General features: G+C 40.8%; 1 protein-coding gene across 2 annotated transcripts in view; it reads right to left on the bottom strand.

The window, feature by feature from the left end:
* Positions 1-1,337: 1,337 nt before the first annotated feature.
* Positions 1,338-25,279, bottom strand: part of acsl3a (acyl-CoA synthetase long chain family member 3a) — a 38,928-nt gene continuing 14,986 nt past the window's right edge. The window contains exons 4-15 of one of the 2 annotated variants that reach the window (XM_084350286.1): positions 20,615-20,724; positions 19,425-19,563; positions 16,672-16,822; positions 14,078-14,201; positions 12,253-12,324; positions 8,765-8,904; positions 8,456-8,628; positions 6,651-6,725; positions 6,010-6,201; positions 5,455-5,569; positions 3,091-3,248; positions 1,338-2,994 (exon numbers count right to left, since the gene is read on the bottom strand). In XM_084350286.1, the coding sequence (XP_084206412.1) occupies positions 2,837-2,994; positions 3,091-3,248; positions 5,455-5,569; positions 6,010-6,201; positions 6,651-6,725; positions 8,456-8,628; positions 8,765-8,904; positions 12,253-12,324; positions 14,078-14,201; positions 16,672-16,822; positions 19,425-19,563; positions 20,615-20,724 (1,607 nt within the window). In that variant the 3' untranslated portion in view covers positions 1,338-2,836. The remainder of the gene's footprint in view (positions 2,995-3,090; positions 3,249-5,454; positions 5,570-6,009; positions 6,202-6,650; positions 6,726-8,455; positions 8,629-8,764; positions 8,905-12,252; positions 12,325-14,077; positions 14,202-16,671; positions 16,823-19,424; positions 19,564-20,614; positions 20,725-25,279) is intronic. The other variant, XM_084350287.1, reaches the window with a different exon arrangement.

Here is a 25,279-nt window from a genome sequence, read left to right as displayed (position 1 = left end):
TATCTCGCTAACGGCAGCTTCACTTAGCAGTTACTCTATTTCGGGTATGAATTCAACAAGTGGTCAATTCTTACATATTGCACCTTTAACTATGCATCGTATTTTACTGTATTAACTAAACATATTTTCTAATGTAAAGACTTCATCTAAAAAATAAACAGTAACTTTAACTGTCAAATAAATAAATAAATAAATAAAGGGTTTCTGATTCTGAAATAGATAGTAATGATAGAGTGACGTCTGGCAGAGAAGTCGCACAGAACAGAAAAACTCAACTGGTGTTTTGAGTTGCTGAAAGTTGTGCTAAAGCATAGTACTGCATTTAATAATAGTACTGTTACTTTTTACCAGTGTAGAATTCCAAGCAGTGATGGAATGTAACTCAATAAAGTACATTATTTGAGTACAATTTTAAGGTACCTGTACTTCACTTGAGTATTTCCATTTTTTTGTCTTTATACCTCCACTCGACTCAAAAAAAGAAAAAAAAAGAGTGATTGAACAATTTCAATGACATCGGTCATATTTCATGCAAAGTTCGCACGTCATTTTAAGACTTAACAGAAAATTACTTTGAATGCTGAAGTACATTAATATCAGACTCGTGTGCTGTTTGTATGGGTGACTTTCACTTTTACCTTTTTAATATTTTGACATGATATATTAACTTTCCCTCAAGCATGACTTTTGCAGTGCTGATTCTACGTCAAAGCTCGGATTTCAGAAACATCATAGGTTTAGTAACACATGAGCAAAAGATAATCCTGCAGCTGCTCAGTGCATGCAACAGCAACTTTGTGACGCTGACATGGACGACAGAAAACAAAGCTTATTTGGAAGAAAAATGAGAGCATAAGTATCAAATTCTATAAAAAAGTCAACATCTTTTTGCTCTTTACAGTGTTTGATTCAACTGTGTACAATTTTGTAGTGATTCTGGGTCATTCTAAGGGTGGCTCCTTTTCTATTAAAAATGATGACGGAGTTAATTAAGATAGTCCATCTCATCTCCTCCCTTTTCACCAGACACAGCCAAGGATCAGTCTGACAACAGGAGAATTTACACCTCGATATCGTAATAAATGGTGAGCCTTAATGGTTGAATTGCATTAGGTTCCAATCACACGTGGCTATTATTGAATTAGTGAAGGCTGATTTCACTCGCTTCCTTTGTTTCAGAGGCACAGACATAAATAAATGTCATCATCCGTCTGTCTTTTAGTCACAAAGGCACCGGATTCGTACCCAACAAGGCTGATATACTGAATAGAAAAGAATAGGATGATCGTGGCAGAAATATTAAATGCTTTTCACCAAAACAACAAACGACTCCTGCATGTAGACCAAACACAATCTTTATTTACTTCATTTGAGTATTTTTCCAAAGGCAAATTACAAATAAATAGCTGGATGCACTTATTTTACAAGGCTGGCTCTTGAGAGAGGGAGTGGAGTGCCAAAACTGCTCTATGATAACAAAGCTTAAGTTAAAAGAGAGGCAATACATGTGCCTCCTCTGCTGATCACAGCTCCTCCAAATACATAATATGTACACTTAAGGAGAAACATTAAAGTCAGAATCAGTCCGGGATTAGAAAAGGCAACAGGTGTCACAGGGTGAGGGATGCAGGGCCACGTTTGTGCCGTGCATGGACACGTTGAGTCACACACTTGACAGAAATATGTGACAAGGCTTTAAGCTGGTTGGTCACGACAGTCATGCAGAATAAATGTTAAAAACTTGTCAAAGTGTGCTAACTTTAGAACCAGTGCCCCCACCCACAATGACAAAGTTTTATTTACCGTATGTCCTATCTGTAATCAACTGCCTTATTTGGACAGAAATGATCCATTTTCATATTGCACTATGATTTATCAAACATGACAATGATTACACAGTCATTTCATCTGTAATACAAGCAAGTAAAGTGCATTTTTCTGCACAGTGTGGTCTGTACACCACATAAAAAACTATACTCTATCACTGTAGGAAAATACAATAGACTAAACAACGCCGCATCTTTGTTTCTTTTGTTTTTAAATAAGAATATCAGGTGCAATATCTGTTGTTTTCCCAAAAAAAGGACTATGGCCTTAATGAAATTTAAAAAAAAATGTTGGACAAGATTAGAGATGGAATTTTTACCAAAATGCTCTCGTTTGCCCTCAAATGACTTTGTGCTTGTGGTATCAACATGTGCTGGCAGGAGAAACGTCCCACCACCGTGGGAGTCGAAGTCTGACTGTGGGTGGGAGACAAAATAAACCCCTGACAGAACTCAAAACATGGGACAAAGAAAGAGAAGTTAACCGTGTCCTGACCTGCAGGAAGAAGGAATTTGAAACTTTTAAGTTAAAAGAAGTTAAGAAGACGATTAAAAGGAACAATTTGGAGACGTACCTGACTAATCTAGTGTCTCATGGGTGAACACAAAGCGACAAACCTTTCGGACCGACCTGAGCTTCTGCTCTGGCACTCAGAAAGAGTTCAACAGACAACATCAGCCAACACACCATCTGTTTCACAACTCACATCTGGAACAATAAAGCTCTACACACAGAGTTCATACACCTGGGGGAAGAAAGGGAAAAAGGCAGCAAGTGGACAGGGATTTGTTGTGTTTTCCTCAACACTTTTTCAGCCTGTCTTGGTTACAAATTCAAGTAAAAACTGCGTCTTAGTTTGGTAACACCCTATCCTTATTCTTCTTTCTTTGAGAGATGCTCTGATGTTCATGGGTTAGGAGATAGGAGAGCAGTGACAGGGTACTGGGAGTGTTCAGAGTTGAGTGTTGGTCTGTGCTTTTGAGAATGACCAATGCTGTGCTGGTCCTTGTTATTTCCCGCCGTACATTCTCTCAATGTCGTCCTGGTAACGCGTTTTCAGCTCCTTGCGTTTGAGCTTGAATGCGTCAGTCACTAGTCCAGTCTCAGGAGTCCATGGCTCTGGGCTCAGACAGATCTTGCGAGGGATCTCAAAGCGCTCTAGCTGGGCTACAAGAGAAGAAGACGAGACATTAACTCGCAAAAGTTCCCACATGACCTGGAGATCTGAGCTTAAGTTTCACCTCCTCTTTGACCGCTTCTCACCTGCCAGAGCAGCCTCAGTGATGATCTTGAGGACCAGCTCCTCCATGGCTTTAGTGTTGCACAGCTGCTCACACGAGCCTCGAATACCGTACTGGTCAGCCAAAGCCAGCAAATGCTTTTGATTGGGCACCACAAAGCCAATCACGTATGTCTCATCACTGCAGAGTGGGAGAAGAGGAGACAACATGTCAAAGTGGAAGAAGAACAGGGTTAAGTGACACTGGGATCTGTGTGTATTCTGGAAACTGGATGTTCGGCCGTGCAGGGTGATGGAGTACATGGATGGAACATGTATGTGCACAAATCATCAGTTCTTCAACAAGTGAGATATTTGCCCATAAAAGGAAATGAAAACATGTGTCGGAGCAGAGTGTGAACAGATTGCAAGTTATTTTAAAACACTATCTGTTGCACAGTGACACACAACTGAATAAACATTTCAGGCTGCAGAAATATGATCATCAGGATCAAGGTGTAAAATGCTTGTTATGGTATGAAATGGAGCAGGAGACATCACCACCTTCAAAATCAGTTAAGTAAATCTAAATGTGTAATAGAAGCTACAATCTCTCTGAAAGTCCCACAGTGTGCGTCAGTCATAGACGTCAAGTGAATTGCCTTCAGGCTCTGTCAGTATGGTACAATTTAGATTTGTAAGACATTGATTGAGTGTTTGAAAATATCTATAATGTTTAATGTTTGAATAAGAAGATAATGTTTGATGCTGTTTTAATCATTTTGAGGGCAGAAGAAGTTGAGCATACACATAGCTGTAACATATAAACAGCAACATTAGCATTCATTGGAGTCGTGTCTCTAGCCACTTGATGGAAGTCCAACATTGACTTCACTTCAGCTCTGTTTTACACTCCATCAACTCCTCAGAAAAAATGTCTCTGGTTCTTTTAGCTTCCAGCTTGTTAAGCATAATCCACTGGCTAGTAGCAGAACATAAACAGTAAAGTTGTGAGCCAGAAAACCAAAACAATGAGCTGAAAGACGCAAAGAGGGTCAGCTGCCATAATGTTGTGCTTTTGGGCTCAAACCTGTCTTCATATGTGTGGAGCTGAGAGGACCTGTGCAGTTGCTGGGACGAAAGGTGATACTTTTATGTTGTTCAAGTTGTTATCCTGTGCAAACAGGATACAGTATGACCTAACTGTGTGAACAAGTCATTGTTACCATTGTTACCTTGTCTCGCCCAAGTCATGGATCTAGTTATGGATCAGTTGTGCACAAGACAACAATAACTTGTCCACACAATATCATCTTGTGCACAAAACATATTATATATATATTTTAAAAAATCACTTTTAAGGACCCTGGGGACTCTGTACCTTTACCTTACACGCTCACTTTCTGTATAAAATCGGTAATAAAAATATTGGTAAGAGCAGCTTTTATGTACAGAATGTAAAAATAATAAACAGGCAATAATAAGTATGGATGAGGTGACCACAGATATAGACAGAAAAGTTTACACAGCAACAGAAATGACGTTGTCAAAAGAAATCCCAGAGGCATTATAATCATAAATTGCTCTGTAATGTGTACATGGAGCCCCTGTCAATTATACAGTGTTAATCATATGAAGTAACTATTGATCACCCGGGTGCTTTATATCCTGTAATGTTGATGCTTCACCAGAAGCATCTCAGTCATTTACCAGTTACTGTCAAGCAGTGGCCTTGACACTTGCAGGATTTCCCACAGATTTGTTTATTTGTGGCGGCATGCCACAATATCAACATTGGCCGTCACACATTGATTTTAAATCCAAAATGATAAAGAAAGTCCACAGAGAAGACAAATACATGTGAGAGAGAAACTGAAAGATGTGGAGCGGGCCAAACTGGTGTGTGTCCAACAAAGAGACCAGAGGTCTCGATGCTGCCAAAGGAATGCTATTAATTTGTGGGAATCAAAGTTCCATGTCACCGAGGATAGAATCAGACAGCTTTACAGCTTTCTGCTGTACGCAGCCACCAGCTGTTGATAGGAGCAGGGCTTGATGGGAGTGGTGAGACTGAACAATCGAATACATCTGCAAACTGTAAAACCAAAAACAGTGAGTAGAAAAAGAGGCTATAAAGCTGTGGAAGTGGTTAATAATTCTCGGTTGCCCTTCAGATTGGAGTAATTTCAAATTTCAAGTGCAGTTTTAACAGGAGGAAGAGAATGAAAAGAAGCTAAGCTAAAATAACTTTGAAGGATCCTCTTACACCTAACTGAACATGGGACCAAATGTGAGCCAAGCCAATAAAAATGTTCTAAACAGTCTAATCCAGCTGTTTCATGATTTGTGCATTCATGTAAACATTTGAACTTCACAGCACGCGCGCACACACACACACACACACACACCTGTTTGCATAGGCACAGATGTTGTCGACCAGAGAGCAGTTCTTCAACATGGCCTCCACCTTCCCGAGGGAGACGTATTCTCCTGCCTGCAGCTTCACCAAGTCTTTCTTACGGTCTGGAAAACCAAGCAGAATGATAACATGCGTTTTTCCACTGCACACATCAAGTGCTTGTATTTCATAAGAAGAAGGGAGAAACCTGGGGGAAGGACCCATTTTCCATGTGTATACATGTGTATATCTGACCAGTGTCATCTAGATAACAGAGAATATTCATGGTCTCTGCCTAAGTAAACAGTAATTCTTGGAAGTGAGGTAAAAATCTGATTTGTTAAAAGGTTCCCTGTCAGACTGATGGATGGGAGTGGAACAGAGAGGCTGCCTGGAACAAATCCAGGAATCTGGGGCACAATGTTGATCATTTGTGCTTTTGATGTAGCAACAGCATCTGAAGCAGGACAGATTATTCCAAGTGGTAATCTGCACCTATAAAACCAGCTACGTATCCACTACACTTCTCCTTTCAACCCTCATCCGTCCATCCACCTTTCCTCACCAATTATCTTGAGGCATCCATCTTGGTGGAACTCTCCGATGTCTCCTGTGCAGAACCACCGCTGGCCGTTCTCATCTACGAAGAAATCCTCTTGGTTTTTTGCCTCGTTCTTGTAGTATCCCATGGTTACGTTGGGTCCGCCGACCAGAATCTCTCCTCTTGGATGTGGCTTGTCGGTGCTACGGTAACCACCTGAAAGAAGGGTTTGAATTCAGTGGAAAACTGCACGTGGACAAACATTCAATTCTCCTGATTCTGCTACATAATAAATGATTTTGCCGCGATAAGACTCTGACAGCATGTTTACTTCAAACTCTATTTCTGCTCCGCGAGCCAAGCAAGCGATAAAGTCAAATTGATAAATATCAAGATTCAACAGTGTAATAAAAATGAGTTATGATCCCTGACGTAAAAAAAGATGGAGGTTTTGCAGGAGTGGAAGGAAAAGAAGAAGTATGCTTTCCTTACAAGGTTATGGACTCATGAGCCTGGGAAATGATTAATGCTGGATGGACTGGTGCAAAGTGTTTGTGTGTGCATGAGATGAAGCATGAAAAGCAACCAGCACTGATATGAGTCCCTGTGAATCCACGTGACACTGTGTATCATTCCATCATGGGTTGTGTGTGTGTCTCACTTACCCTCCACCCAGTCTTTGAGCTTGATCTCACAGCAAACCAGTGGCCCCCCCACTCTCCCAGTGCTGTAATCCCACACTGGAACAGACAACACACACATACACGCAAGATCAGGAAACACGCTAGCATCAAGGAATGAAATTTATTACCATAGCAACACGACCTCACTTGTTCCCTCGCCATGGAAACCCAATCCCAAAGGAGCACAGAGCAGTGTTTTCCTGGCTCAAATGACCACAGTGGAGAGTGGCGGGCAGTGGTTTAGTCTGCCTGGGAAAGGCTGGGAGGACTTCCATTATTTGACAAACTGTACGTGTCGGCAATGAGAGCCAATAGATAAGCTACAAAGTTCAAAACCGTCACCACAGATATGAGTGGCATGATTTTACGCACATTATAAAGAGATAAGAAAATTATTTCCCGGTTTTGGGAAGATGGAATGTCTGTATTTTTGTGTAGAGACGATTACGTGTATTTATTTTACAAAACATCATGAGCACAAATTTCACATCAGGCTTAAAGTGTTACACTACCCGTTACTCAGACTTGTTGCTAATGTTGATTTTTCCACACCACTGTCATTCTCTTCAAAACAGATTACCTACTCCCTTCTCTGTTTACTACCACCCACGCACAATAGATCTGCTTATTACTCTCCTTTCATCCATTTTCCTGTCAGTGCTGTAAAATTCCCTTTCGCTCTTCTTGTCCTCCCACCACTTTTATCTCTACTTGTATGCTGTGGAAACATTTTCTAAGAGACTTCCCACAGCTGCTCAATGATGTGCAACTTTTCCGGTTAATGAATCTTCAAATGGAGACAATCACTGTTTTAATTTCAGTCATTACTGTTGATTTATGGCTGTCCTCCACATTGAGTTTTTCCACATTCAGGGTCTCATAGACTTTCGGGCACACTCTTGGTAAGTCCATGCAGGTCCAGGACTGTCCAGCTATCAGATTGTGCATTGCATGAGGGATCCCTAGCACATTTATGCCCACATTTCATTAGTCAGCATTTCTGCAGCCTGAGGGAGTTACCCGAGGTTAATAGCGTCGGAATATTTAACAAAGGGTTACATGAAAATGTTCGAGAAATAATCCTGATAATACCGTGTTTGAATATCTGAAAATCACGCCCCAAGATCTCACGTTTTCTCCTAGAAGTCATTTTCTACTTAAATCACTTTTAATAAAAGTTAATTAAACAACAAAAAAAGTAATAAGCTTTTTTAACCATTAGGGATTTTTTCCTTTGAAACCTCTGACTAAATTTAAGTTTAGATTTTTGTACATTTGTAGACCTGTTTTTAATTTCGATATATATTTCTACTTTTTAAGTAAAATAAAAAGTCCAAAACCCACAAGTTAATGTGATATGTCTTTCAGCCTCCCACACTCAGACACTTACCAGGTACCTTCAACAAAGTCTGTGAGGGTTCAGGGCTTAAGGCCTTTGGGGGGACATTGGGATTGCAGATTCTGCAGCCACAATAGTGGCTTTGTGACATTGACACAGCAGTGGTATAGCTAAATGCTAACAAGCTCACAAAGACAATGCTAACATCCAAACATCCAGATGTTTAGCAGGTACAATGTTTGCTTGCTAATTAGAGCTAGACACAAAGTGCATCTGAGCCTGATGGGAAGGTCTTTGTCTCAGGTGCTTGGTCATAAACCAAAGTATTGGACAAAAACAAATACAATTTTCACCTGATGACGACACTAGAGGAAAGCTAAAACATCCCGAAAGCTGTTGCAATTCATCCTCAGGGGGGCTTGTCTCAAGTTTTGCATTTACTGCTTACACTCGCTTATAGTTCCAGCACCGCAGGTCTCCGTCAGGCCATATCCTTGACCCACCGGGCAGCAGAAACACACATTCATGAAGCGTTGTGTGGCGGCCGAGAGCGGCGCTCCACCTGATAACAAGACCCGCGTTCGACCTCCCAGCAGAGAGCGAACCTTCTTGAACACCAGCCTGGATGGATAAACAGAAGCCAGGAGTAGATCACAGGGGTAGGGATGAGAACCTGGAGAATAACATGCTCCTCTACAGGTTACAGAAATCATTGTAACTCATATTAAGATGCCACAGTTACAACTCATCCACACACTTGTCACATAGAGGTGTGCTGTATCCTTTGGTGAGCTGCTCCAGTTTGTAGTTGTATGCCAGAATGAAAAGTGTTCGTTGGACACAGTTCATCTCCTCCACCTTGGTCATCACGTTCTTATAGATGCGATCCATGATCTCCTTTCACCAGTAAGGGGGACAGAGATGAATTTGAGACAAAAAGAAAGAAAGAGAAGTAAGAGGAAGACAAAATGAGGAGATACAATAAAGAAGAGTGAGAAAGAGGGAAAACTCAGATAAGACAGATGTTGGTCAGTGTTAGTTGCCATTACAGCTCCTAATATGGTGCCTAGTCGGAGCACTGACACCTTAAAGTGGAGATTCTGCCACAAACCCAGCTAAGCCAAAGTACTGGATCTTGAGTACAGAGGCACAGTACATACAAACTTGATGAGATCAAAACCTTTTTTTACTGACATGGTAAGAGAAAAAGAGCTTAAGGAAGCCAGTCTCAGGGCACAGAATGATTTATGAGGGCCAGAGCTCATATATAAAACAGAACTGGTAAAGAACAGAACAACTTTCTCTGAATACAACAAGTCAATACAACAAGTCCAAAAGAACACATTAGCTCAATGTGGAACACATGTTTTAAAGTTTAGTTACATAAGAGCAAGGCTCCCACATGATTTACTTACAACAAGTGACCTACAAAAAACAAGAGGGAAACCAAAGGCATCCACAAGGGTGAATCTCTGCGGAGGCTAAATGACAAACAGAATTGTAGTAAACTTGTTGTTCTGCCTTTAAGTTGGCAGCGGAGTAACAGAACCGAACCTGCGCCTGTGTAAAAATATTCTTGCATAGCCAGACCTATCTTAACACCGCTGTGTCTGCGCTGGAGAAAGGTCTGGCTGCACCCATTATGCTACAGGGGAAAAAGTGCTTTGGTTTGTTTGTGTTTGAAGTGTAGTGGTGAGTGGTAAACCAGTGGAACATTTACACCTGGGGAAGCAAGCCCTAGCATTTACAATAACTTAATCCCTGCAAAAGAAAAAGTATGAGCTGCTAGCTGGTTAACATTTATACTGGTAGTGACCAGGTTGGGACTAGCCTTTTTTAGCGTCTAGATTGCTAGCGTGGTTGTTGGTGGTTGTTTCCCGTAGAGATGGGATTTTGAGAACTCAGACAGCGGAAGTGAGGAGAATGCATTTTGCACAGCGTTTTGTGCAATCTAGGCTATTTAACTGTTTTATATAGGTTATTTGGGCACTTCATTCATTACTCTACGCAGACAGTAATATTGTAATGTAATATATTACTTTAAAATGAAGGTAACTAGTAATATGAAATATATTGCATTTTGAAAATAAATTGCCCAACACTGATTACAAGACACAGTACCACCAAAATGATTTTGAAAAAAGTGTGTTTGGATGAGCAATATCAAAGGAATTGGTGGTCTTTTGAAGTGTAGTGGTGAGTGGTGAGAACTTAAACAGTCAGATCAAGAACACCTCGTCATCATAATCAGCTGTGTGTCTTGAAAAGCTGGACTCATACTTAAGTGGGGAAAAGGGCACAAACAAAAAACCCTGCCGGTCCCTGTGTGTGTACGTGTGTGTGTGAAGCAGTGAGAGAGGAAGTCGACACAGGATTCATGCAGCAGCCCGTTGTCATATCACAGCAAACAATTTGTATGTGTGTGTATGAGTATTTGTGTGTGTCGTGGGGATAACCACATGGGGCTTTCTCACGTTCTGTTTACAGCTGTGAATGGTTCCAGACACTGGGGCCCTCTGCCCTTTACACTACGACCACTGGGAGATGGGGGGTTGTGGTGGGGGCGGCGGTGGTGGGGCTGAGCTCATGGTGTGTGAGAGAGAAAAAGAATACAGCAGCAACGGCCTATTGTCTTTAAGCATCTGGCATACAGTCTAACCAACATGATCAAGGGAATTATTTTATTTATTTTATATTTAAAGGCTTTAGTCATCTCAATTTTCTTCATGGTAATGATTACAGTTTCGTCATAGCTACGTAGGTATACGTACATGAATCCTTTTTGAGGTTTTCCAAAGATTAAAGATCAGTTTGTTTTTTGATAAAGGAGAGTGGAAAGATTTAAACTTTTTATATTCAGAAAGTCCATCAAGCTTAACACCTCCCTTAAACCCTTTACTAACGGTCACTGGAACTTATCCAAACACAAATAGTAGACCACTGCTCAACGCTTATCATAGTCACTGACTGACTGTTTATGTGACATGCTCGACAACATGTTTACATGTTACGTGTTTTTGGGGGCCGATATAAAGGAGATATATTATGCTTTTTTGTTTTTTTTCTTTTCTTCAGTGTTATGGAAAAGGTCTTGAAATTTAAAGCCCAAAGTCCACGGCAACGGGAGCTTCTTTAACGACTCGTCAGTAGTCACGCCTTTAGTTCCATGACTTCTAAATTGAAGATTATGGTCTAGACCTGCTCAAATTGGAAAGTGTCATGAGCTAACTTTTGTTGCAAATTGGCGCTATACAAATAAAGATTGATTGATTGATTGATTGATTGATTGACGGCTTGTGGCTAGTTTGACACATAAGAACCAAGCACAGCTGCTCTGTGGTTTGCTGCACGTACCAGCACATTTTTAACATGTGACCATCGACGTTTCAACATTTGTAAGCATGAAACCAGTTAGCTAGCTCAGGCGTGTGTGAGCTGACCAATCAGAGCAGACAGTGGGTTGCAGTGGGGTAGAGATTTTTCACTCAAAACAGCTGCTTGCTGTTGCTGGAAATGAGGTTGATGAGAGCAGTGAGATTGAACTAAAAGTTGCAGGCTGTAAAATCAAAACAATGAGCTGAAAGATGCTAAAATCCTGTAAAACTGAGACTACAGAGTCTTTGACTAATTTGATGCATTATTTACATAAAAATAATAATTATAGCTCCTTTAATTCTCATATGGTAACACCCTGACTACAGACTTTAGTTTTTCAGTTCACACTGTGTGCCCTTTTTTCTTTCCCTGTAAAGTCCTAAAACTAATAAAGCACTTAAGTACAGATTACCCTCTCTGCTCTTTCACTGACAAAATAAATACAGCCATGCTAGTTTTTGAGTGAAGCCATGTCATCACTGCTGAAATGGATTAATCACTCAAACACAGACAAGCAGGATCAGCCAACCTCAAATATGCCATTTTAGCCCCTGTGTGTTGAACACTGTTTAGTTATGAAGAGCAGCTTTGGCCAGCAGCAGGAGGCAAAGAGTATTTACGTCACAGTCAGTCCAAAGTCTGATCCAGCAGACCCAGGCCTGCTGGACTCTGTCAGTCTTACTCCACAGCTGGACTATGAACAAAGACAGAGTAAAATCTGTCTTGCTGCCAGATGAGACCAAACAGTATTGTTTTAAACACAGACTTAAGGGAGAGCGACTCATTGAGAGATACTGTAAAGGTCAACGCTTCTCCAACATTATACTGATTAATACATGCTGTTGTGCCGAGTGTACTGCCGGGACATACCGGGACGGCTGCCATCAGAGTGGGCTGCAGGACGCTGGTGTCTCCCTTGCTTCCTTTCTTGATCTTTGTTGACTTTGGGTGGGAAACAGAAGCAATATCACAGGAATGATTGCACACAACAGAACTGAAACTTCTCATTTGAACATAGACTTTCTGTTTTTTGTTCAACTAGTGCCAAATATTTTTAAATGATGCTAAGATTTATTGTATAATCTACAAAATAGAATATATTAAATATAATTGGCCTTTACATATTAAATGCTCTCTGTCTCTGTTTTGTGTTGACGCCCTGTTGTACCAGCAGCCTGATATTTTCCTGAGGTGATCCGAGGTTACATCTTTGAATGTTTTATATCTTGGTGACTCTCTGTGCTCCTAAGTGGAAGGACAGGAGAGGTGGAGGGTGTGGCAAAGCCAATCCAGTGGCACACTGCCATTTTGGTGCAAAGAATGAGTGAGCCTTGCACAACCCTGTGCCTGCCTGCTCAGAGCTGGTCAACAGCTCAGTGCAGTTGTGATAAATCATTTTTTGCTCATGCTATTAGGTGAAGGCATACCTATAAATCTGGTATCATACATATTCTTTTACTTATTTTTTCCGTGTTTTCCCATGTTTTTGTACATCTTGCAACCATCTGTGATTACACAGAGAAAATCTCTTTAAAGCAGTTGTCTGTTCCAGCTGCAGTCTGTAACTGGACTGATGACAAGCTGCAATTAGGCACAGCAGATCCACAGGTTAAACAAGCACCATCAGACTGTTGTAAATAAGTATAGAAACCGCCATGCTTACATTAAGCGTGTCATTATCAACAAATTGTTCTATAGTTTACAATGTAAATCAACAGGACTGTTCTTGCCAGTGTTACATCCAAGTCACCTGTAACTGGGTCAACAGGTGCAAACAGCATCTCCTTTGAAGGAGCCTGACCAAAGTGTCACCTGGACTTTATTTATTTGTAGATCATTACTAAGGTCAGGTTTATTATTTTTGCGTGTAAAATAGTCGGATCTAACTTTGAATTAATCTGTAAAGATAATTCAGAAATCAAAGAAAATACAACATGCAAAAAGTAGTATTTTATTTATGGCACTATGTGGTGGTATTGAATTTTAGAAGGTTATTATGTGGATCATTGTGATGTGCACTATAACACACAAAAACAAGGTGAGATGTCACAATTCTCCAAATCCACAACTAGATTCAAATTGACAACAACAGCTTGACTTTGTCTAGGTGGCTTTTTGCCCTTTGGGGATTCAGCAATAAATAACAAAAGATAGAAATTTGGTTTATTACAAAGTTTTGTTTCTCAAAACTGTCCCGCGTGAACCCTGAGTTATGTTTTTGGTCAAGTAGTAGGGGGTGGAGAGAATGGGAGTTTTGCTGATCCTGATTTGATTTAGAAATTTAAAGCTCATTTCCATTGATTTTTTATTTAGAATCATGTCCAACAATATTTCCTCTGAGAAAAACTCTCCACAGTATTCCCAAACTGTGCATTGTACCGGCATGCAGCGTTAACACGAGAAGCAACAAGAAGTCATAAGACTAGATTGTAAATGAGTCACAAAGTTATGGTTTGATTCAACTTACTGTACTTTACAGTTATCCATAATCGAGTTTACAGACACATTGTGGTTGGTAGACAAAATACTGTTGTTCAATAACCGGCAATAGCTGTACGACACAGACATAGGTCTATGCAATTAAATTTGCTAAAAGAGGTTAGCTGGAAAAAAGAATTAGTGCATTCCCAGTACTAGAAGTAGTATTGAGTTTATGATGAAATGCAAAAACATCCCTGTTTCAGTCTTACAGTACCTGGTCAGCTAGAGTCTGAGGTGAAGAGTAACCGATCCTACAGCCGTGAGAAACACATACGAGCTCTGCACTGAGCTCCAGTACATGGGCGAGAGGCAGGTAGCCAATGTAGGTGTCCTCCTCACTGTAAACACAGGGACACTCTTTTACAACAGCTCTGAACATACTGTAACTAGTGCCATCTCATTGAAGCATGAGCTCAAATTGAGTCACCAAAGATGAATAAATAAAATGTAAAAATGTCTAATCTGCTGTATAATCGGTTTCTGCTGTATAATCAATTAGAATAAGTTAAAAATCAGAAAAACAAACTATCATGAATCATAAATCATATGATAGTAATCTTTAGAAGATAAATGGTGGAAGATTATCTGTACAAAAGAGGGGCCATCTTTTCCTTTGCTTGACTTAAAAATGATCTACTGGCCACATATTTATCTGAGCACAAGTTCCTCTGGATCCTCCAAATTCTAAGGAATCACATTTCAGTGGACGTGTATGCAGTTCATGGCGTACACGAAGAGGACGTTTACACAGTCATATTACTTAATACACAATAGAAAGCCATCATTATTATAAGAAGACTGATTGAGATCGTAACATCCGTAAGCCCTTTAACCTCCATCTTTTTCACCCTGACCCCATCCTCCCAGTATTTCCCTCCACTCATACCGACCTCCCTCCCGTCTGCATTTCCTCTCACCCCCGTCTGGTTCCCCAGGGAGAGGGGTCGCTTTTTGTTTTAATGTAAACACTGGAGTCGTATGATGGTAATAGCTGGCTGACTCATACTTGCGCACGTGCTCAGTTGACATGGAAGCCTCGACCAAGAAGACTGCCCGAAAGAGCATTTGGCATTTTTCCTTAAACGCATTGCTGTCAAACAAACTTATAGCCAACAACATTTTAGCCACTGAAAAAGCAGATAACAGGAGTTAATGACCTGACTGTGCTGATATAATGTAGTTTAAACTTCTCGTCTCCTCATCAGACACACCGAGATGAGATGACTTTCTCTAAATGGATTTAGCTGCATACAGCACCCTACGCACTTTGGGCAAACTGACACAATGATACAACCCACCTACCACAAAAAGCTCCAAAAAAAGCTTGAAAATTAGGTTAACAGAATTGATTTTGGATTTATTGCCAAAAGTTAGACGAGAAGATTGATACCATTCTCATGTCTGAGCAGCCATTTGGCTTAGTTTAGCATAACGACTGGAAACAGGGAAAAAGCAGGTAGCCTGGCTCTGCCAAAGGGGAACTAATTCTATCTACCAGCCCCCCTGAAGCTTACAAATACAATATGTTACACGTCATTTGTTTGACTAATCCATATGAAAACTGAAGTGTAAAGACACCAGGTTGTGATTGACAGAGAGTTTGGATGCCTTGGACGATATCTTGGCCAGGGGCAGTGACTTCTTGGAGTCCCTGTTAGTAGGCTGGCAAGCTCCTGGGTTCTCATTTATAAAAATCTGTGGAGAATTCACACTAAATGTTTGCGTATGTACAAACGAGGAAATGTACACACGCCCAAAAATATTCTGATTTGTAGAACTTGGCGAATGTCCAACAGTGCACCATTTCCTTTTATAAATCTCAAATAAACGTGGAAATGTGCGCACATGGATCTGCCTCATATCCCATCCTCTCCACACCCACATTCTGCCATAAGTGGTCAATGCAAAGTGCCTTATGAATGGTAATTCATACAAATGAACCCACAGATTGAGGGATGAGAATGATACAAATAAACTACATATTTTTGGCACAGAGAATGAGGTGGAGGTTACAAATCACATCTTATTAATTATTTCATTCACATTGTCCTATAGTAGTGCGAGGACTGGGAAAGTCCATGCATGCAGCATTATGCACTGCAGTATTTATATGTCTACAGCGACCAGACTGACTCCTTCATGTGCCAAAATGATTGATGATCTTCAATTCACCACCTCACCATTTGTGTCGCCACTTCCCCTTGCCTCCAAAATATTCATGCATGGGTCAGAGTTCACTTACAGTTGTGCACATTCTACAGTCAAGTTTGTTTCTCGTCCCTGGGGAAAGTTCATGTGGTGGACCTTTATGGTGGATTATGTGACTATAGACAGAGCCAGTCTATCTGTTTTCCCGTTTCCAGTCGTTATGCTAAGCTAGCCAGCCGACTGTTGCTAAATATCTAGCGTACAGACATGAAAGTGGAATTAATCTACTCAGCTAACTCTTGGAAGGAAAAGCAATAAGCATTTTTTGACTTTAGCACATTCCTTGAGGAATATAAACACATTTTTCAATCTTATCTTAGTGGATCAAACAAAATAAAGTCAGACTACTCTTAGGTCTACTACGGTCAATTGTTGAGTTACACAAGCAGACGTACAGGACCTTTGCCTAAACAATACAGTCTAACTTTGACAAAATTAGGAATGAAATCTGATCAAATAATATGTAGCCTACATTACAAATCTGGCTAGACACTGATGGAAATATGTTGCATGTATACAGTCTGACTATACACAGAGAAAACTGTACACATTTCATAGTGTTTAACGTATGTTTTCTAGACATGTGTTTGATTTGCCTACCACAGGTTGGGTATCCGCTCGGCCATTCCTGTGATGCCAGCGATAATGTTGTTGTGGGAGATCATGACACCCTTTGGTATGCCCGTGGATCCGCTGGTGTACATAATGACGGCAATGTCTGAAGGCAGCGGCTGCTTACGATCACGTGCTGCTGTAACGTTAAGAGAGGAAACACACATACATGCACAAACATGCTTATGAGCTGACTAAGGCAGAAATGCATTAAAGTATGACTTGTAACATGACACTGTGATTTGTGTATGTTGTATTTATATAATGACTGACCACACACACACACACACACACACACACACACACACACACACACACACACACACACATTGTAAATTGTAAATAGTAACAGCTAGGCACAAAAATGCCTCCATGTTTATAAACCATCCACGCAGACACATTCTTGGAATAAAAGCCTCTGTCTGTTCCATTTGTTGCATGTGTGCAGGATAAACAAGCAGTGGCTGTCAAAGGCCAAGGAAACATTTAAAAGTGTCCGTAATTCAGTAGAGGCTGAGTAAAAATTCAAACACATGGATGGAAAATAGTCCGTTGTGATATTAAACAATCAGGCCCATCTTGGCACAATGAAGAGTTTATATCTGACTGTGCTCGCCAAAAAACACCATCTCCTTTTATTCACTTTCTGACACTCTCTATTGCACTGCTCAGTCACTCCTCTTTAATCACCTTATCCATTATCTCTACTGTCAGGACTTCAACTGTGTATATTTGGTAGGCACCACCCCGCAACAACTACTCTAATGCAAGTGTGATTCCTAAGTTGATGCTTAAAAGGTAAGTGTTAAAAGTGTGCAGACTGCTATGCAAACTTTAATGGCCTGGGTTACACTTGAAACAAACTATTTTATGTTTCACCCAACAAAATCTGAAGGCACGAGAGTATGTAAGCTCTTCCAAAATGCAGTAACTTGCACAAATGGGAATAACGTTACACACTTTCGGATAGTTCTCCTCCAAAAGAATTTATGGTGTTGCACTTTCTACATACACAAAGTGACAGAAGTGTTCAGTAAAAAATTGACTTAAAAAAAGTGACAGAAGTTGTGCTCTCAGTGAAAAAAGAGAGCTGAGAGGTGTTTCGGGGAGGACATTACAGATGCTGTTCAACCAAAAACAGCCCCGTGTAAGACAATGCAAGGGGATATGTGTTGCTTCAGGAAAGACAATGAAATACAACCCAGGAAGTCTAGTTTGTGTGACAGATCTGTTAATTTGGACACTTTTAAGATGCCAAAATGCTGCACAGCAGTTTACAATACTTTAAAAAGGATTTTAAAACTAAACAGCAGAAATAAGTAGGTTGTCCTTGTTGCCAAGTAATCCACCAGGAATGTTCAAATGCATGCATTTGATTTCACAATGCACCTGCTTGCTAGATGATGTCTTTGGCGTATTTTGCAGGACCTCTGGCTCCAACAAAATGATTAAGAGAGCCGTGTTTTTTTAAGCCTTGATAAGTCCTTCTTACATAATGCTGCCTTAGGGAGAGTCCTAAAATGGCTTCCTTTTTTCCTCCATGATTCCTGGTGCTGTTGTTGCACTGTCTGTCCATAGGTGAGGTTTACAATTAAAGCCTATTAGAAATGTTTGTGCGTTTCTTAAAATCAAGGAATGTAATCTAGGCAATAGTTGAAAAGACATTCACGTGTCTAGACAACAGGGATGACGATCCCTCTCTGAGCCATCTATCTGAATAAATAAAAGGCGGGAAACAAAACCAGTCAGTGGTTTGCTTGGCTAGCAGCAGTGTACTCTTCATGTGGGAATGAGAAATCAGACTTAATTTTCTGTCTCACTCTGCTTTGTGCTCTGCATTGCGAGGCAAAAAAGCAAAACTAAGATGGAGGCCTCAAAGACCAAACAGAGGATGAAGCGAGGAATAAAGGAGAGGAAGGGAGAGTAAAGTACTTTACAGTCAGAAGAGGAGGGCCTCCCCTCTTTCTCTTTCCCTTTACTCAGATACGAGTCATGTAGGAGTGTGTGCTCTGAGAGTTGATGTCATGTGAAGTTAACAGCGCTGTGTGTAAACATGACCCTCCTCTATATCCCAGTGCTCCATCCTCCCCTCCTAAACCTACTTCCTTCCCTCTTTATCTGCACACGATACTACCAGCTTCGCTTGTGTTGGGTCAGTCAGTTCAAGGGGCCGCAATAAAAGGCGAGGAGGGAGCGAAGGTTTTTCCTCATTCATCCGATTCACTAACTGAATAAGCATCGTATCAACCTTAATCTGACACAGATGTGAGCACTTCCTCATTCACATGACCTAATGGGACTGATACCAATCCGCCTCCACCCTCCTACCCCCAAGAAAAACTCCACCATGACAATCCCATTTAGAGTGGGACTATCTGATACTAACTGCTTGGAGTTTTAAACTCTGCTTTTAAAACAACAGAGATGCACAGTATGAAACACACATGGGAGAAGCATTAAGGACGGTCCAGGTTGTAAGATTAAGTGGCATCTAGCTCTGTTGCTGCATGAGACAATGAACTCATGAACTCACTCAAATGAAAACAGCAAAAAAAATTGAAAATGTTTTTAAAAAATAAAATAAAATGTTTCAAGTAACTCTAGAAGTAACTCTATAACTTAATAATTAACTCTGTATATATTATGATAACTACTGAAGCACACACACACACACACACAGACACACACAGACACACACGCACACACGCACGCACGCACACACACACACACACTTAGATTACCATTCTCAGGCTTGGCTCCCAGCTTTTGAACAGCAGCCATGTTGTGGACACTGATGCCACGTGGATATCCGGGCCATGAGGTTGGTGTGTTGTCCACTACAATGATATGCTGCAGCCTTGGAACTTCAATTAGGATAGCCTGACACACAGCACAAATATGACAAACGTACATGCGTTGTGTACACACAATCACGTGATGAAAACCAGGTGTCTCCTCTGACAAGTAACATGCACATCATCTTCATCAATATTTGGGCTGAGAGGGGATGTGTGAGAGTGAGCAGAGGAGCTGTGTTTATGCCACCTCGATAAAAGGGGAGATGGATTGCCAGAGCACCATTTGTCTTTGGGGATTGAACTTTTCACAAAAGGGTCCTTAACAACCAGCACGTGTCGTGCATGTCTCCTTGTTTTTATGACTCTGTGATGACACACACCACCTCTCAGATTCTCTCTGATGGATAACAGCGGCCTAGAAGTTGCTTATTGTTACAATATTTTTGTTCTAGTCAGGTAGACATGAGACATTTTGATGTTAGGAACCACTGACAGACTTTGGATCAGTGATATCACTTAGTTCATGGGGATGCATGAGTACACCATTATCTGTATCTGAATCTGTTCAATTACTAATTATTCTGTGGCATTATCTGAGGCATAGCATACTAGACAGGGGCAGGACTGGAAGTGGGTGGACATAACTGAAAGATGATAATTAAAGCCTGAAATTGATATGGGTTGATCAGAAGTTCCTTTATTTATAATTTAGGGTTAGGGTTGTAAAAAAAAAAACGTTAAAAATGTATCGTCCCTGAATTGTATCATATTGGATCGTCTTATAAGGGAGAGAGGGGGCATCTCTTTAATTTTTCTTACCATTGATTATGTCATGAGGCTTTATTGACCTGAAACTGTTGCAGGTGTTGGACTGTACGGACCACTGAGATATGGGCAACACAAATATAGTAACAACCATTCACTGCTTAATATAATTTGTCTGTTACCATGGAATGACTCAATTAACCCTGCACAGTTAACACATGAAAAGTCTGTGGTTGGGTAATGCTGAAAGTTGAATCAGCTGACCAAGTCCAGCTGCTGCTTCTGTCAAGGCAAAATTAAACTTAAATGTGTGCAAAGAGAATAATATCACATTTTCAGTTTGTGTCTCGGTCGGTGTGTATTCTAACCTTGAGTCTCGTCTCCAGGAGCTCTCTGCTGGTGATGATGTGGGTGACCTGAGACTCATTCAGCCCGTGAGCAATGGCTGGACCTCCCAGTGTGGAGTAAAGGGTAACCACTGCAACACACAGCCATAAAAAAATACTGCTATCACAAAATACACGTAAATAAATATTCATGTTTTTTCAGTATATTTACAAAGCCAGTCATGTAACACAGTTACACACTGACCCTTTTGCAACAAAATGCTTTCCTACTTGAAAAAACGCTGATTATTGGTTATACGTCACAGTACTTGGAATAAACAGACAACTTATTGTTTTTTCTGTGATGCCCACAATGAGTCCTTAGCTGTGCCTTTTTCCCAAAATGACAACCAGATATCTAAGCCTAATTTAAGGGAAGTACCGCTAAGTGTCAACATCAGAGGTTGGAATTTCCTAGTTGAAATTTCCAACTTCTGACCTCCAAGTGAACGAAAAACTTGGCTGACCGTTACAAAATGATGTCTCTTTGGCAAGTGTACACACATGTGCACCCTCATACAGTAAGTGCAGCTTAGTGTATATACACCAAACAGAGGAGGAAAAACAACACATGAGGGTACAGACACATAAATTAAACAAAAAAAATTGAACATTTCATTTTATGGCATTTTTATACTCGGAAATGTATCTAAAATACATCCTACGACCCCTCCATGGGTGCCGCCATCGTTGTGTGACATCAGACAAATGAAGCTCAGTGTAAGTGTAATAGGGAAGACTTACTTTTCATTCACCTCTCTCCCTGCTCCCTCCATTCACCTGACATGGGCGTCTCTTCATGTACTCTCTCCATTTTTAACCAACCAGATTCTGCCTCGAACACTATCAGCCAATCATGTCTCTGCTTTCAGACTTAAAACCGCTCTCCTCTCTGCTGTCAGTTGTCATTTCAGGCATTCATGCGACCCTCCTCCACCCCGTCCTCCTCTAGCTCTTCATCCAGTAGCTAGGTCCTACTCACCAGAATCAACTCCCCCCATTGTCAGATCTCCAAGATCCTTCTTCCTCCATCACCACCACCAGTGTCTAGACTACATTGGGGGGTTTCCTACAGTATTCTACGCACAGTTTCATCACCTCCCCAAATATTACTTAATTACGATGGAGTCTAACCGCCAAAGACTTTCTCATTCTCTTTTGTACACATGGCAATAAATCTTCGTGTTCACTCAAAAAATTACGAGTCTCTCCCGACTGAACTGCTCCCTCATGAAGTCAGGGTAGATGGATTTGCCCTATGCCATTGTACTTTTTTCTAGTAGGAGGTTGAAAATTTTCCAGTTCCAAGTTGTTGGAACTTTTGAAGGCTTGAAGATGCACTAAGAAAAATGTAATACAATGCAATTGCCCTGCCATATATACTATCTGATGCATGTGTCAACCTTATGATGTTCTGTTGAGACTACTGCTTTAGCTGTTTGCATGTTGACTCTACTTACAGTTAATTTCTGAAGCTGTTTTTTGTGGTGGTATCGTGTTGGAAACATATTGTACTTGACTGCATTATAATGCACATTTGTTGCTTTTTTTCAATTTACTCAGGTGCAGTAGACGGTGTGTGGATAAATACACCACAGAAATGGAGGACTAAATATCTACATTTGTGAATAAATAATAATCCAATTATTCACACTGCATGAACACATTTTTCTTGACACTAGCTTAGAGACAAGTCTGTGTGTTTGTATGTGTGTGTGTCTGTGTGTGTATAAAGTCATTATATGGACAGTGAAGCATGTGTGAAGATGGACTATGTACGTGCACTGTCTACACCGCTCAGTCCTTCTGGTCTGGCTCTCATTGCAGTGACGACATCATCAGCCACCTCAAGAGGCCTCAGCACAGTCTTTGAGCGAATGACACACAAGCTCTCACTGCATGATAAGCTCTTTTGGGGATATAAACAGGACTGGTATGTGAGGTCGTGTGTGTTGTGACTAAATGCATGTCTGATGGAGCACTTGCATGTGTGCTTACATACTTGCGTCCTCTTGGTAGCATCAGCAGTTGGAGCCATGACGGCTAAAGTTTGCTTCTTTTCAATATAAAATCAGATATTGACTAATCAGTGTCTTCCAAATGTGCTGATGTGCATATGATATAATAATATTGCATTCAGGTTCTTTGAGAAGACCTTAGCTCACTTAATTCTAGTAAAATTTTGATCTCATTTCACAGAAGAGACATTATTCTCATACTATTGTTGAACATTTAACAACTATGGGCTAGTGCTGCTTCAACAGCCTCCAGTCTTCAGGTTTAATGCTGATCAGACCAGCAGGGCAGTGGTGATTTTTCCCCACATCCCCAGCTGACCCAGACTTGCTCAGCCATTTACCTGAATTTTTCCCACTTGTAAAGTCAGACCACTGACTACCACTAAACACTTAGATATATGAATTTAAAAAATGGGTGATTAATACTTTTGCATGTGAGCATTAAGCTTGATTGCTATCCATATGCCCCGCTTGTTTGCAATGTTTTCTATGTGTCACTACTAATTGGACTGTTGAATGTTTTTCACCTCCTTGGCCAGGGGGACTGCAGATGAAGAAGAGCATAAGGCCAATTCTGGCATTTTTACCCACGTGTTACCATGTGTTTTATTTATTGCCATCGTCCCTTCTTCAATAAACTTGAAGCTAGGCTAGCTTGGTCAGTTACTCTAGAACCATCTTTTGTTATAGTTGTAGAAAAACACTCAAAATCCAGACAGCTATCAATAAATCAAATGTTCTGACAAATAAATGAAAAAAAAAACAGTATCTGTGACTGTTGCAAACCAACACCATCCAATCATTTCAGTCGGTATGAAATAACTGGACAGGGTACCTGTCTACCTACGTACCTGCCTGCCTGCATGCACTCTGCTCGTGCACTTATTGCACATGACCAGAGTCTTCCATAATACTATGCAGGTGTTTTGCTAAAGCTATTGGTGAGCTAGTTGTACAAGAATGGCAGAGAAAGTTCAGCCCCAATTTCCCAATGCTAATATACTAGCTTGACAGCAGTGAGTACCAACAACCTACCTTCATTGTTTACGTTCATTATAATAATATTAGGTGTTTTCTTACATGTGAATGAGACATGAGGTAATAGAATATGGTTAACAATAACAATGCTGTGCTGTGTTCAGAGTGCACAGCCCCTGAGCCGGTCATTCAGTGGCTAGTAGTAGTAGTAGTAAACCTTTATTTTACCAGGCAAAAATTGCTAAGAATACATTCTTATTAAGGCAATGGCCTGGTAGGAGGTGAAAGACCTCCTAAGGGGAAGGGAGAGGGGGAGTAACAATTAAAGCACATACAACAACAGTGACACAAAACAAGAAAGAATAAAGACAATAAGCCAACATAATACAATGGCATACCACAGAATGACAGTTAGTTTGACGTACAGTGACATACAACAAGTTATGTAAGGACAGAGATACTAAAAGTAAAAACAGTGATACTAGACAACCATAGATGAGACAAGACTAACCCAGTTAGCACAAAGCACACATCCTCAGCAGACTGAGGCACGTCCGTTTTGATTGTAATCATGTGATTGTGACATTTAACAGAGTTGTATTTAAACTAAAAAAGATAAGAAAGATTTTGAAATGTAGCAACAGTTATCCCAACTGACCAGCGAGAGCTACGGGGCAGCCGGTGTCTGTGTTGTCAGGCTGTGCAAGTTCATATGTTTTGGAGGAGTGGCTCTGGAGTGAGGCATGAACAGAGGAGGTGGGATTATTTTGGTTGGGTACTTTCAAAATGTAGCTTGCTCTTGCCAGTTTCTATAGCCTTACCAACCCTTTACTACACTACTCTACACCTCAGCCCCCCTTTGACATATTGAGGATATAAAAAAAAAAACTTTGCTATGAATAATTTGTGTCTTTTATGTCTTTTCCAAAGCAAAGTTATAATGCCACGTACATCATTCTGCACAGTGCACAGGTAACACAAGCAATAAGAAAAACACACTTTTGAGTGTGCATCTGCTCGTTTTCTATGTGTGTGTGTGTGTGTGTGTGTGTGTGTGTGTGTGTGTGTGTGTGTGTTTTCAAAAACCCAGAGCACCAGAAGCAATTTGGCTTTAGGTCAGCACTCACCTCTGAGAAAAAACAGACAGAGGAAGAGAAAAGGGGAGAGAGTGAAGGAAGAGGTGAGAAAGGTGACAGGAGGAAACAACAGACAGAGAGAGAGGGAGAAAAACACAGAGTAACACAGTCTCTCACACTGACACAGACACAAGGGTTTAAGGGACAGGGCTTAGTGACATCATATTTTTGCGTCATGGAGCTCCGATACTTCCTGCTCTGCTACTGTGTGTGTGCGAGTGAGTGTGATGAGGGCCATGACACCTCCAGCCGTGAGATCTAAACACTCGAGTGGGCCCCAGCTTTACACACACACACACAAACACACGTACACACACGCTCACACATACAACTAGTCATTTTCTTACACAAAACTTCAGGCTTCACTCTTGGCAGCGGACAAAGAATTTGTGAGATATGCAGCCTTGTGTTAACTTGGTCATTTAGCTTTTTTCAGTTCAACAAACAGGATCTTTAAAAGGGTCCAAAGAGTCAAATTTCCTTGACTCCAGAGAGGAACATGTAATCCAGCCAAA

Source organism: Pagrus pagrus, assembly GCF_965226575.1.
Source record: "Pagrus pagrus genome assembly, chromosome: 4".
Classification (NCBI taxonomy): domain Eukaryota; kingdom Metazoa; phylum Chordata; class Actinopteri; order Spariformes; family Sparidae; genus Pagrus; species Pagrus pagrus.
Note: the sequence above shows the minus strand (reverse complement) of the source record. Positions and strands in the feature narration are given on the sequence as shown.